The sequence below is a fragment of the Vespula pensylvanica genome, chromosome 18, assembly GCF_014466175.1.
Source record: "Vespula pensylvanica isolate Volc-1 chromosome 18, ASM1446617v1, whole genome shotgun sequence".
NCBI lineage: Eukaryota > Metazoa > Arthropoda > Insecta > Hymenoptera > Vespidae > Vespula > Vespula pensylvanica.
This window is the reverse complement of record NC_057702.1, coordinates 1,652,867-1,666,618: the sequence shown is the minus strand read 5'-3', so window position 1 is coordinate 1,666,618 and position 13,752 is coordinate 1,652,867. Positions and strand designations below refer to the sequence as shown.

General features: G+C 31.3%; 1 protein-coding gene and 1 long non-coding RNA gene across 5 annotated transcripts; both read left to right on the top strand.

Moving 5' to 3' along the window:
• The first annotated feature begins 32 nt into the window (after positions 1–32).
• LOC122635463 lies at positions 33–5,741 on the top strand. Of its 3 annotated transcripts, XR_006328675.1 has the most exons (7): positions 247–376; positions 517–769; positions 1,139–1,323; positions 1,438–1,800; positions 4,182–4,567; positions 4,666–4,977; positions 5,506–5,741. It is a non-coding gene; the product is annotated as an uncharacterized LOC122635463 (long non-coding RNA). The 3 variants fall into 3 exon arrangements; XR_006328676.1 differs by lacking the exon at positions 247–376 and adding an exon at positions 33–46 and having other exon boundaries at positions 4,666–5,741; XR_006328674.1 differs by having other exon boundaries at positions 245–376; positions 4,666–5,741.
• Positions 5,742–7,183: 1,442 nt separating this feature from the next.
• On the top strand, positions 7,184–13,675 carry LOC122635461 (S-adenosylmethionine synthase). Of its 2 annotated transcripts, none has more exons than XM_043825711.1 (10): positions 7,184–7,803; positions 8,617–8,694; positions 8,801–8,923; positions 9,408–9,520; positions 11,198–11,341; positions 11,598–11,816; positions 11,895–12,077; positions 12,144–12,277; positions 12,544–12,728; positions 12,763–13,675. In XM_043825711.1, the coding sequence occupies exons 1-9, from the start codon at positions 7,689–7,691 to the stop codon at positions 12,647–12,649; spliced, it is 1,215 nt and encodes a 404-aa protein (XP_043681646.1). In that variant the 5' UTR covers positions 7,184–7,688; the 3' UTR covers positions 12,650–12,728; positions 12,763–13,675. The 2 variants fall into 2 exon arrangements, with proteins under 2 accessions (XP_043681646.1, XP_043681645.1); XM_043825710.1 differs by lacking the exon at positions 9,408–9,520 and adding an exon at positions 10,148–10,260 and having other exon boundaries at positions 7,185–7,803.
• Positions 13,676–13,752: the final 77 nt, after the last annotated feature.

The window sequence follows — 13,752 nt, the reverse complement described above, 5'->3', positions numbered from 1 at the left end:
TTAAAAGGCACACACACATATATACAATATATATATATATATACATGTAAGTATAAATATTTTTATTTTGATTAACATCTCTTATATATAGCGTCTATATATACATATATGTAAATATAAACATAAAAAATATGATAAAAATATTCGTTCCTTGAATTTTTGTTTATTCCTCGGTAGACAATATTTCAACTTCTGTTATGATTCAAACAATATTCAAAATATTTATTTTTGCTTTCGTATAAACATTATTGCAAATGAATCCTTAAAATTTAAAAAATTTTGAAATCATTAAAAATACGAAGAACGTCGAAAGTATAAGATTCAGATTAGAAGTTTGGATTAGCGTATTGACGTCTTGGATTTGGTTTAATAGAAAGTAAATAAAATATTTAATAATCATATTAAATATTTGGAAATTCTTCGTATACATAATAGATGTATTTAAGTTCGATATTTGTATGATTATTTGGATTTTTCATTCATCGTTTAATGTTTCTTTTTTTATATTAATTATAGTATTGCGGAGAAAAAAATTGCTGCAGAATCAACTCATTGTTAATATTGCGACTTGTTACGGTACGACTTATTTTTGTTTGCACAATTGTGAATTGCAATTTTTCAATGAATGAAATATTTATTCGTACAACAACAACGAGATCATTGAAACCATGAAAGACGTGACAAAGAAGTTAGTTTACATCGAACGGTAGCGTGCTTGTGTCAGGAAACACTTGCGTTGCATGGTAACGAGAGAGTGCTTTGTTCAGAGGTAAAATTCAAATAATATGTATATTATATTTATGATACCCTTCGATATCTATTAACGGCAGGTCAAAAAGAAAATATTGTTGATAATATTTTATTAAAAAGAAAAGAAAGAAATCAAAAGTTTTCGTTGTATCGGCCAATAATTGACGAATTTTTTAATTTTTCATCTTAAAACTAATTTCAAAAGTACAATAACGAAACTGTTTCTTTAGTAACTGGTTTCTTGCTTCTTTATTTTTTAACGATGACTTCATCTTAAATTTATGAATAAGATATAGTACAGCCTATTTCATAAGAAAGACATATTTGCATATTAATGTTCATTTATAATAAACCTATTTTTTATTAACGAACAATTTTCTTATATCAGGTTTCTAAATGCACGATACGTAAAGTATGTTTTACAAGACGAATCTATTTGCATTTTGTGCTAGAAAATGAAAAGAATTCCTATCACGTTGTTGCTCGAATTGATGATATCCTGTAGACCACTGTGAATGTGAATAACAAGGAAGATTTACTTATTCTATAAGTGATCTTTTGGGAAACATCAAAGTAAAATATAATCATGGATAAATTTCTCTCTTCTCTCTTATTTTTTTCTATACGAATTATTTTTTTAAATAATTTCTACTTCCTAATTAAAATCATTATATATTCTTATTACAGACTAAAATACTCCGTCTAAAAATATGGATTATAAGTTTGTAACGAGCTGATACGAAGAAAAAACTAATCGATGATCTCTGAATGTTCGATGAAGAGGAATTATGTAGGAAGTTACTGATTGCGACTTCTCGAGGATATATCACGCAACTATATGAAAATTACCAACTGAAATCCGTCGATAAAAGAAATTACATTATCCCATAGCAAATCACCGACTGCGATCCATCGTTAATACAAAATGTTACATACCGAATGCTTTACCATTAGTGTCGATAATAATTTCATTATCGACCAGTATATTACATAAGTCACTAAAAAGTGACATCTAACAAAGTGGAGGATGCTGGTCTGACTATAATTCAAGTTAGTTGTTTTTCTAATCATCTATTCATTCTGTTTCTTTTTCTTATTTTTACAAATTGACGTCGATTCGAAGATAAAAAATACTTGCATTTAATACTATTACAAAGAAACGTCTTTACACATACTATGTCATTTTCTTATACATTTTACACGATTGCAATTTACTAGTTTTACATGTCGCAGTAGTAAAGTTTGTTCTTTTTTTTTTACATATAGTTATGTCGATCGATATTCTTTAGTTATCGCTTTCTTTTATAGATAAAAATAAATGGAATATTAATTTCAATTAAATGTGCGTAATGTTTTATATAGATACGTGACGTAAGGATTAGTCATCGTGCGAAAGAGGAGTATTCTGCGTAAGATCGTTTAAGACAAATGATAACGCGCGTGCGAGCTTTTTATCTATTCTTTAGGCTCTTATCTATTTTTTAAAAAAGGGAGATGCTTTTTCAACAAAAAAGGAAGTAATATACTATCGTTTTAATATCTATACCTACACATTGTTCCATCCGATCGATGTCACTACGTACACACATACATGAAACTACATTACTTAAATATATCATAGAATTGTTTTGTAACGTAAACTCCTTCAAAAGATTTACTAGAAAAATATTACTAATCAAATATTTTAATCTTGTATACACGATACCGAAGGAAGTTTCCTAGTATAAGAGATTAATAAAATCATTCGATTAATATTTCCATCTAGTATAAGGAAAATTCCCAAGGAACGAAATGAAACATGGATTCTTCGAAATTTCTGTATTTTTTATAAGAGAAAGAGAAACGAAGAGAGAGAGAGAGAGGGAGAGAGAGAGAGAGAGAGAGAGAGAGAGAGAAGGGAAAATTAAAGAAAAAATAATAGAGATGTGTGAAGATCGATCGATTGATAAGAAATAAGAATTATTGCATCGTATCGCTTGCCCCTTACAGAATGATGAATTGAACGAGTGTTTTTTGGGAACGTGGGTCAGAGGCTCCTTCAATTATTTAGGTACCTCTCTTTTCTCTTCGTCTATTTCCAGCAACTGCTTCCGTCATTGGAAATCGATCCAGTCGGCGCCTTCTCACATGCAAAAGTCGTCCAGAGTTCTCTCTCTCTCCCTCTCTTTCTCTCCCTCTCCCTCTCCCTCTTTCTCCCTCTTTCTCTCTCTCTCTCTCTCTCTCTTTCTCTCTCTCTCTCTCTCGCTCTCGCTCAGTTCTTTTCGCAAAAGTAGGAGGAGAAAAGAGTCGAGAGATCTTTCGAGGGCGAGAGCTTGAGTGGGATACGAGGATTGTCAGAGGTCAAGGTTGAGGCAAACACATCTCTTTCTCTCTCTCTCCCTCCTTCCTTCACTCTATCTCCTTCTCCTTCCCTCTTTCTCTTTCTTGCTGTCTTTGGACTCACAACGGGCTTTCCACTTTCTCCCCTCTTGTCTCTTCCCTCGTAAGCATTTACTTTACCTCTCTTGTGTCGTTCATTGCTACGCAAGACAGTGTCAAGGGTCGCTGAACTTTTGATTCGAGTAGTTTCATCTTTTTCTTTCCTTATCATTTTTCTATCTTTTCTTTCGCGTTCCTCTTCTTTTCTTCCTCAAATATAAAAAAAGAAAGAGCAGAGAAATACGAGATAGTTTATCTCTCTTACCTCTTCTCAAAAGAGAAAATCTTCTTGCAAATATTTGTTTTCTTTGAGATATAAAAGAAACTTCTTTATAATTTAAAATTAGTATTGTATCGGATATCGCATATTAAGAAATTTGTAAGTGACTAATGTAATGTACAAATATACGTATATGTACATATATTATATCATTGATTAGAAAGTCAAAACAGACATATTTATTAGCGAGTTAATAGATGCTTTTTGATCAGAAATAATATATCTTGATCAGAAATAATATTTTTATTTATGATCAAAATACTGTATGTGTGTACTTGTTCTTCTATTTCGGTCAATCGTTCTATACGTTCTATTTATAATTTTTAAATGTTAATTTTATAATTTTGCTGAAATAGATGGATCGAGAGAGAGACGTCGCTAACTTCTATTTTTTCTCTCACCTATACGTTAATATAAAAATGTACCCTCGCTGTGCGAGTTTACGTTGCTTTTGTTGTAATATTTTTATCCAAGATAAAAATGTCCTTTTTCTTTTTCTTTTTTTTTTTTTATTAACATATCTATACTTGTCCGTGTCTATGCTTTTTACGAAAGACGATACGTATCTTTGTTACATTCGTTGGCACTTTTATCGTTGCTTGCTAAACGTTTAAGGAGATCAAAGATCTCGACTTCCTGTAAATGCACTCGAAGCATCTATGAAAACGATATTGATATATATCGAAAAATATTCTTTTATTATTTCTTTTTAAAAAGACATCTTTATTTTCAGAAAGCTGGTATCTCTTGTTGCCTTAGATGACCGATTTTATGCAAAGGATTATGTGAAGAAAATAATATCTTATCAACGTGTTATCAATACTGTAGTGGACAAAATGATATGTGTAGTTCACTTCATTTTTAGATAGATTTTTCTTTTCTTTTTCTTTTTATAGATGATACAGTATGAATAAGAGCATTATCCTGTTGAAATTAAAATGATAATATTTCATCATGTTCTTGAAGGTAAGGGAACGAATGTGGCTTCTGAAACTTCTTAATATCCGTTATTATTCATCCTTGTTGCGATCGAAGCGATTTGGAGTTTCTAAGATTTCAAAGTTCCCCGTGCAATTATATAAAATAAATATATAACTACGCAAAGTATATAACCTTACGGTAAGTTTCTATTATAAAATAACTTCATGTTTTTTGCGCGCTCGTGTGTGTGTAATTCTTTTAAACGGTATTTATATTCATAGTTTCATATTTTTCAGATTTATTTGTGAAATTCTTTAATTCGATAAGAATCGAATTATCATAGAGTTGTCGATAAAGATAAGCTCAGGAATGAATGGTTTTATGTACACTATCGTTTGTTCTTCCGCCGGCTAATTCTAGACACGTGTAACTACAATATTCTGAGCTGATCCAGCGGAAATTGAATCCGATGATTTCATATGCACTCATGATTTTTTAACGACGAGTTAATTATAACTCTTGGAAGATGAGAGATCTCTCTGCTTTATTATGTTTTAGAGTAACGTACGATAAAAAAATTATCTGTTAAATTACCGCTCGATATCAAGGTATTATACAACTCTATTCTCATTTATATTTCATTGACTAAATTGTTTTGTCATTTGTATACCTTTTTTATTTCTTCCTTTTTCTTACTCGGGGATTTTTTTGAATTCAACTAAATAAATGGTATGAAACCCCAACATAGCAAATTAATCTATAAATATGTTTAAATCTGTCTGAAATTAACGATTATTGATGATTTGATAAGAAGAATTAGAAAAAAAAATAAACGAATTATTAATCAACTCCGCGAACAAATGAATACAAAATCATTAATAAGAAAATTTCTTATCTATTTCTTATCGATCTATCGATCGTCTGTGTACAGAACTATTAAATATTGAACTTACATCAGTATTGCGACAACGTTACCAAAGAACCCTAATTTCTCCTTAAAGTTTTGTCCATTTTATGCGTACACAACAAAATTTATTTAATAAAGAACAAAATCTTAAAAAAGTAAAAGAAAAAAAATCCCCGAATATATCTCTATACGATTGATATTTTAATGAGTTGTTTCCATTTGATACTAGCATGATACAGCAAATACTTATTGTGAAATATTGATACTCTATAATAAGCAAGTAATGCTTATTTATTAATTATAATGATCATCTTCTATCAAAGCACATGGCACATTTATGTGTGAATTATAATGACGTAAGATACATAATTACGTAGAATCTTAGTAATATAACATCATCTCTTCGAGCATCTTCCGATAAACGAGTTAATTTGAAAAAGAAATCTTTTTTGATTACAACAGAAAGCAAGTATATATTGTAGGAATTATTATTTAAACGAAAGCGAAAGAGAAAAATAAAAGAATTGTTACCAATGTGCTTATTATAAATTAGAACAAAAATCGCACATTAATTATTCGTAACATAAACATGTTTTGAATATTAGGACATATAGCATGTTAGCTAACATCATCCAATTTATCGACCAATGAATGAACAGATGCAAATGGTACGTTCATAATTCCAAGTATCGAAGAATTTATTTTTCTCTTTCTCATTTTCTTTTTCTAACCTTGAAGTTTATCTTCTTTTGTTTCTTTTAGATTTCTACATTTATATGGCATAAGGCCTTCAGTCATTTTACATGCATGTCTGCGTGGCTCGGTTATATCAAAGTAACAACTTTTCGTAAAGGACGCTTGATTTGTATATTTTTGAAAACTTCTGTTCAGTTTCCGGAATGCAATTTGTAAAAAATTGAAAATACAAACAATGAAAGTGCAATTGTTCATTGAAGTATGTGCAAATAATAGAAACAATTTAAGAAAGCTACGAGTAAACAATCGTCGATCGTAGAATATTGTTTAGATAACATTTCGTGATATACGTGCTATAAACACACAGATTTGGGAATTGAATGTCTAAGCAGCTTTCAAATCTATCCTTATTTGTTAAAATAAAATAACTGCATGTTGCGTCAGTGAAAATATAAATTTACTTTATGGTTATTGTCGTGTCCCATAAAAGAGTCTGACCAATTTAAAAAAGGCATTTAAAAAGTGAATTTTAATTTAGTACGTCCGAAGCAAAGATCGAGTACACAACTCGCAAACGATAACACGATAACCGAGTGTGATATGTCTTTACAGTATTATTATTACAATGTTAACGCTCATAAAATATAGAAATTATTCAAAAGCTGGGAATATGAATACCATAATAAAATAAAATATATAATCAATAAAATATTGTAAAATATCGTAATAAATAAAATATTGCTATCAATTTCAAATCTTATTAAAATTCATTTTTTATGCAAATTTTATTGAGATACCTTCTTTTTTTTACATTCTTACGAATTCGTAAAAGAATATTGCATCATTCAAGTAAATCCATAGAAAGAAAATTCGGAATGAAAAAGGTCCGTGTAAAGTTTCGTTAAGATTTGTACAATTAGATAAATGAAAACTACGCTTATTATAAAATGTAAATGAATAATTATAATATGATATATTTTATATAACAAAATGTTCGACATTATATCGAATTAAAACGTCGATATGATTATCTCTTTAATGATAATGGTGCAATAGCTCGTTATTATTTTCCAGAGAAAATAAGTAGAAGCACGTGAACGAATGATAACAGCGTGGGAATAGAAACGAATTCCGCGCCAATCTTCGTATCCCGGGAGACGAGATACCACGTGATCCGAAGTTGGCCGAACGGAGAGCCGACGAACCAAGGTTATAAATAGCGGGCGCCAGTGTGAGGGGAGCCTCTTTTACTGCCTATACGTACATTCGGTGCATTCGCCCGTCGGACCATTACGTCGTGCGCTGTGCTTCTGTCGAGTTCGTTCGCGCTTTTAAGGAAGACATAGGAGAAAGAGAGAGACAGAAAAAGAGACATAGTCGGCGTGTGTTAAACGATACCGAACGTACACGTTACTCAATTTAATCTCATTCCACGAATATAACGATTTAAGACCGGTACAGCTACGACGACGAAAGACAGAATCGAGAACGGACGGCCTTAAAACGTGTGCCGAGAAACCATTTGGGCTACGAGGTAAAGAGAAGAGAAAGAGAGAGAGACGAATAGATAGGTACAGAAAGAGACCGAAATATAGAAGAAATCTCTAGAGCAAGAGAGAGAGAGAGAGAGAGAGAGAGAAAGAGAGAGAGAAACGAAGAAGTCAACGAAAAGAGACGATTAAAGTAACGGCAAAGACGACGTCGAGAAAAAGAAAAATGCCGGAAACCGCGCACCACATGAATGGATACGCGAACGGGCACACACCGCCCGAACTTCAGCAGGATACCAGTTTTCTATTCACTTCCGAGTCTGTTGGCGAGGGACATCCAGGTAAACGTGAAATAAAACAATGTTTATTAAATCTAACGTTAAGTACACGTTTATTCATTAGAGGTGAAATAAAACACGCATATTCTTGTATCTCCCTTTCTACGTCTCGTTACACGTTCATCCCCCTTGAGAGAGGTGCTCAACTCTAGTCGCGTGTATGCCGCCATGAAAGTTTTTGGTAATCGAGAAGTGTACACGATATGTATACCCGCGTGCGCACGCTTCGCTCCTTTCTTCTTCTTCTTCTTCTTCTTCTTCTTCTTCTTTCGTTTTATATTTCTCCCTCTTTCCCTTTCTCCTTCTTTACTTTGATTGTTAAGTAACGATGTCTATTACGTATTTTTTGGCTTTGCCTGCAATGTCCTCGAATATGTATTAAAACGAATTTCGAGGTTAACCGAACACGTTGCGTATGATATTGCAATTCATAACGAGGAAATAAATAGCGGCAATATCTGTTGTCATTCAAATTTTATCTATATGCATCTTTGGAATATAATTTTATAAATATATCGATAGGAATCTAGTCAACTCCGTAAAGAGAAGCGTTTTATTTTATACGACTTTCTTTTTCTGTATAGTTCACTTTCTATCTCTTTTTCTCTTTCATTGGACAAGGTAATGGCTACAAGTACGATATCAAGTAGCCGGTAGGAAAAACAAAAGTACAAAACGACTGGATATTGTATCCATTATTGTTTCTCGTGTTATGATCGTCGTGTCTAAAATTAAATATGTTCTGTCATCATAAGCCCCTATCGATGATGTTGAAAAAGTAAATAACGTGTGATTCATTAATAATTATTTTTCTAGACAAAATGTGCGACCAAATAAGCGATGCCATTCTAGATGCACATTTGAAACAAGATCCTGATGCTAAAGTTGCCTGTGGTAAGAATCCTTTTGGAGTTATGTCATTTTTCTTCATTCTAACCTCATTCGAGATATCTGCGATTACAATTAATATGTCTTATCGATTTGTTTTTAATCGTTACAGAAACAGTCACAAAAACAGGAATGATTCTTCTTTGTGGAGAAATAACGTCAAAAGCTGTGGTAGATTACCAAAAAATTGTTCGTGAGACCGTAAACCATATTGGTTATGATGACTCTTCAAAAGGTAAGGCAGTTTTTTTTATAGACTTAACAAGCGTTTCCTTTGATATTCTTAAATCTATTTTTATGGTTTTATGCTACTTCTATTTCTGAAATATTTGCTATACCGATATAATAGCGTAACAGAGAAATTAGCTGACATATCATATGCATGGCCACCCATGACTAAATTTGACTTCAATTGCCCCCAATTCATTTTCTTCATAGCTAAATTTATGAATACATGATCGAATCATGGCACGATAGCTGCAAGCACCAAACATCGAAATATCGATTGCATTATTTCTAAGATTTTTAATTTATGCGAATAGTATATGCAATATTGAAGATATGCTTTACGCTACATATGTCATTAATAAGATGTTGGACTTGAAAGATTTCCATGACTCGATCGATGAGGTATTTAGTATTGCATTCATTATCATACGGAAGAATATAAACGCGATTGCATAAGAATATGTAACGTAAGCGTATCATGGTCGTGGCAGGATTCGATTGGCGTACGTTGAACCTTTTGGTGGCACTAGAACAACAATCTCCAAATATTGCTGATGGTGTTCATATGGACAGGGAAGAGATGGACTTGGGTGCAGGTGATCAGGTACATAATCGATTCTCAGCCCGTGCCACAGAGCAGCCAAATAATTTAATATCGACGATCTTCCCTGTTCTTAAAATTCTTTCTTTCCCTCTTAAAAGTATACAGGTTGATAAGCACTCACATACACGTACAATGTGTATGCGTATGCATTTCAATTAGAGTGACCTGAACTGTCTTGGGATAATATATTTACATATTTTCTTAAAATTTTCCATAATCATTGCATCAATGATATTTTGTATCTGTTGTATATTCCAAATAATTAAGTTCATATCATTTCCATAATTCGAAGAATAGAAATTATCTAAATAATGTATATATATATTTTTTATATATATATATATATAGGAGGTTTGGATAGATATTAATAATTAGGATGTCTATTGATATATTGCTAACATTGAAGCTGATTTGGAATGTTTACATTATTTAGTATACATTAAATTGTATTGCAATTAATTTAGAGGACACATAATTAAACAATCATTTTAATTTAGGAAACATGGGCTGTGTATTTAAATATTATGTCGAATAACAGGATCTTGAACGAACTATCAACATAAACTGACAATGTTGTTGTTACGTGGAATGGTGATCATTCTTATCTCATACTCATCGTTTCTACAGGTTTTGACTACAAGCTGTGCAGTGTTCTTTTGGCTCTCGATGCTCAGTCACCAAATATAGCCGCGGGCGTTCATGAAAATCGTAGCGATGAGGAAGTAGGAGCAGGAGACCAGGTCAATTAGCGCTCTTTCGTTTATTTGAGCTATTCTGTTCTCCTCTCTGTTATATCTAATACATAAATGATTTCTTCTATTCTCTTCTCTATTATTAACAATCTCTGTAGCTGTATAGTAGCAAATGTAAAATAGTGTGTTTAATATTTATTTCTGTGCTTTTTAAATATGTTTGCACATCTTTTAATTTTGGAACTGTTTTTTTGTAGAACTCTATGCTTGAAAAACAATAATGTCTTTTGTAATTTATTTGCTGTGCTTTTTATGCAGTGTTTGAAAAACTATTCTGTTGATTCATTTTCTTCTTTTGTCAATGTTTCTTGTCATTTTATTTATTTTATAACATATTTTTCAAAATATATGTTCTTGTTTATCTTCTTACTAACAAGAACATATAATAGTGCTATTAAATTTTTTAATTCATTTCTTATGCCTACAATAATACATCTTTGTTATTTTCAATGAGAATTGCTGATTCATAGATATATACGCTGTACATACATATGCAAAAATATCATCATATATCATTTACATATTATTCCTCACATTTTCTTTTTTTCAAGATATCATTCTACATTTTTGACACAATCATTTATAAATACTCATAAAACCCCAAAATATAATTGCCAAATATTATACTGCTCTGTGTAGCACCTTATATTTTGCATGTAAAGTATAACTGCATTTTATTTTATTATTTTGCAGCTACAAACATTAACATTTTATGAGTTTGAAAATACTCTATCTTTTGTTTTTATATATTCTTAATTGTCTAACTAAATCCATGTTGTAAAATAGAATGTGTTTAACTTTTTGTCATGAATTAGTAAAAAATTTGTAGCTCGTTATTTCTAAATATATTTTACATAACCTATTATTTGCTTTTAAATATATACTTTATAAATTTGAATTGTATTAATCGAAATTTTTCTATCAGGGCTTGATGTTTGGTTATGCAACAGATGAAACTGACGAATGTATGCCATTGACAGTTGTATTAGCACATAAATTAAATCAAAAGATAGCAGAATTAAGACGAAGCGGAGAATTATGGTGGGCAAGACCAGACTCGAAAACACAGGTTTGTATTTTTCTTTTCCATATATATATACATATATATACCTATATTTTTGTATAATAATTTTGGTGTCAAAAAGGATTATTCAATGATGTTTTTTTTGTATTTGCTACTCTTGAATGCCATGATGTTAACACTTTGCTGAGAATAATCACTCATAAAATGTATTTTTTAATATATCACAAATTGTTGACTGTTGCCATACAATACATATATTATAGATTCATACATATGTAAATGTGACTGATTTTTTATCAAGGTCACATGCGAATATATCATGGATCATGGAGCTTGTGTACCTATAAGAGTTCACACGGTTGTTGTATCTTTGCAACATAGTGAAAAAATTGGTTTGGACGAACTACGTAAAGCTGTTATGGAAAAAGTTATCAAAGAAGTAATTCCAGCAAGGTATCTTGATGATAGAACAGTTTTTCACGTCAATCCTTGCGGACTTTTTATCATTGGTGGACCACAGGTAGGATCTATTTTTCAACGATATAAGAAACGAAATAATTATTATAAAATATTTATTATTGTAAATTATTTGTTACAGAGTGATGCTGGTCTTACTGGTCGTAAAATTATTGTAGACACTTATGGAGGATGGGGAGCTCATGGTGGTGGTGCATTTTCTGGGAAAGATTTCACAAAAGTTGACAGATCAGCTGCATACGCCGCGAGATGGGTTGCTAAGTCTCTTGTAAAAGCAGGTCTTTGCAGACGCTGTCTTGTGCAGGTACAATAATTTATACAAATAATTTAATAAATTTATGCAAATTTATATCTAACATATATATCTTAGGTTTCTTATGCCATTGGTGTTGCCGAGCCCCTTTCTATCACAGTTTTTGACTATGGCACTTCAAAGTTATCACAGAATGAACTCTTGGATATAGTTAATAAAAATTTTGATTTGCGACCAGGGAAAATTGTTAAGTAAGTACTAGTATTATTTCTCAAGTATATTCTTGAAATGATACCATGACAGAATTTCTAATCTGTTCTAATTTTATACATAAAGTCTTACTTCGACGATATCGAATAACGTACCTATATGTAGGATATCTTTTTGGAATTAATATTACATATTGCATCAATCTCAGACATATGAAACAGGAAGAAGATATTATTTGTTAGAAAAATAATTCCAAAGTAGATTACCCTATATATGTAGTACATAACATAATTTACATTTTTTACAGGGAGTTGAATCTTCGTAATCCTATTTATCAACAGACCAGTACGTACGGTCATTTTGGGCGTGATGGGTTTACATGGGAACAACCAAAAACTTTAAACCTCGATTGATGAGAGGATGCATGTTAAATCATTAGACGTTTCTCGTTTAGAACGTCTTATCAATTACTTGTCCTCTCTTCTCCTCTCCCTCTCTCTCTCTCTCTCTCTCTCTCTCTCTCTCTCTCTCTCTTTCTCTCTTTCCTGTTCCCATGAGTAATCTTTTATCTCGTCAAAGTTAATTCGAGATTTTCAGATCTCCGCACTACATCCGCCGCATATCTATTGGTTCCTTTTGTCAAATTCAATAGTATAAAACGGGGAAATAGTGGTGTCTATATTAATTATAATAAACCACGCCGTGGAATATGTTATGTCTACATGACAAACATAGTACAAATTTTGTGCATAATTCGACACGCTGGCGTGGACAGTCCTTTCTCTTCCTTTTTATTCCTCTTGAATCTAATAGCGAACGTTAGTGTCGTAAGATTTGACGGGAATTAGTTTTAGTATAAAATAAAATAAAAAAAAAAAAAAGAAAAAGAAAAACGTGAAGAAAATTGAGAACTGAGTATTTAACAAAAAATAGGAGTTTTTATTCTCTCAATAATTGGATACAGTGTCATGCTTAGATTAGGTATGAGTTTCGTATAATTTCACATATACTGACTATGACATATGTCTCTTGTGATTTTTATGTAGCATCATGTAGATAGAATCATATTAGTGAATAGTTTGCGAATAATCTGGTTTTATCAAAACAGATAATCGTTCTCAATCAATATGAAATATCAATCAATATGAATTGAATTTAAGAATGGAGATCCAGCACAGATCGTGTGACGGAGCTCAATAGTGAGAAAAATTTTATTCAATTTTTAGTGTACGATGATTAGTTTATGAATGATGTCATGATTTTAAACATTGACAGAAATGTGTAAAAAAGAAACATGAAATGAATTGTAGGAACTTTGCTATTTCATTGATATATGATCCACTATATATCGATATTGGCAATGTAAAAATGCACAAGAATGATCGTAATATACATGAATTATAATAAAATGAATTTTTTTAATAAACGGTCAAGCTTTCCTTCCGCTTTTGTTCTTCCTTTTTTTCTTTTTTTGTTCCGTTCTTTTTCTCATAATAATTTCATGTCATTTGATTAA

What these genes read in the sequence shown, in the direction of transcription:
- LOC122635461 (XM_043825711.1), top strand. Translation starts at nt 7,689, where the DNA reads ATGCCGGAAACCGCGCACCACATGAATGGATACGCGAACGGGCACACA. An exon ending in ACTTGGGTGCAGGTGATCAG is followed by an intron (nt 9,521 to 11,197) that starts GTACATAATCGA and finishes TTTTTCTATCAG; the next exon opens with GGCTTGATGTTTGGTTATGC. An exon ending in GCAGACGCTGTCTTGTGCAG is followed by an intron (nt 12,078 to 12,143) that starts GTACAATAATTT and finishes TATATATCTTAG; the next exon opens with GTTTCTTATGCCATTGGTGT.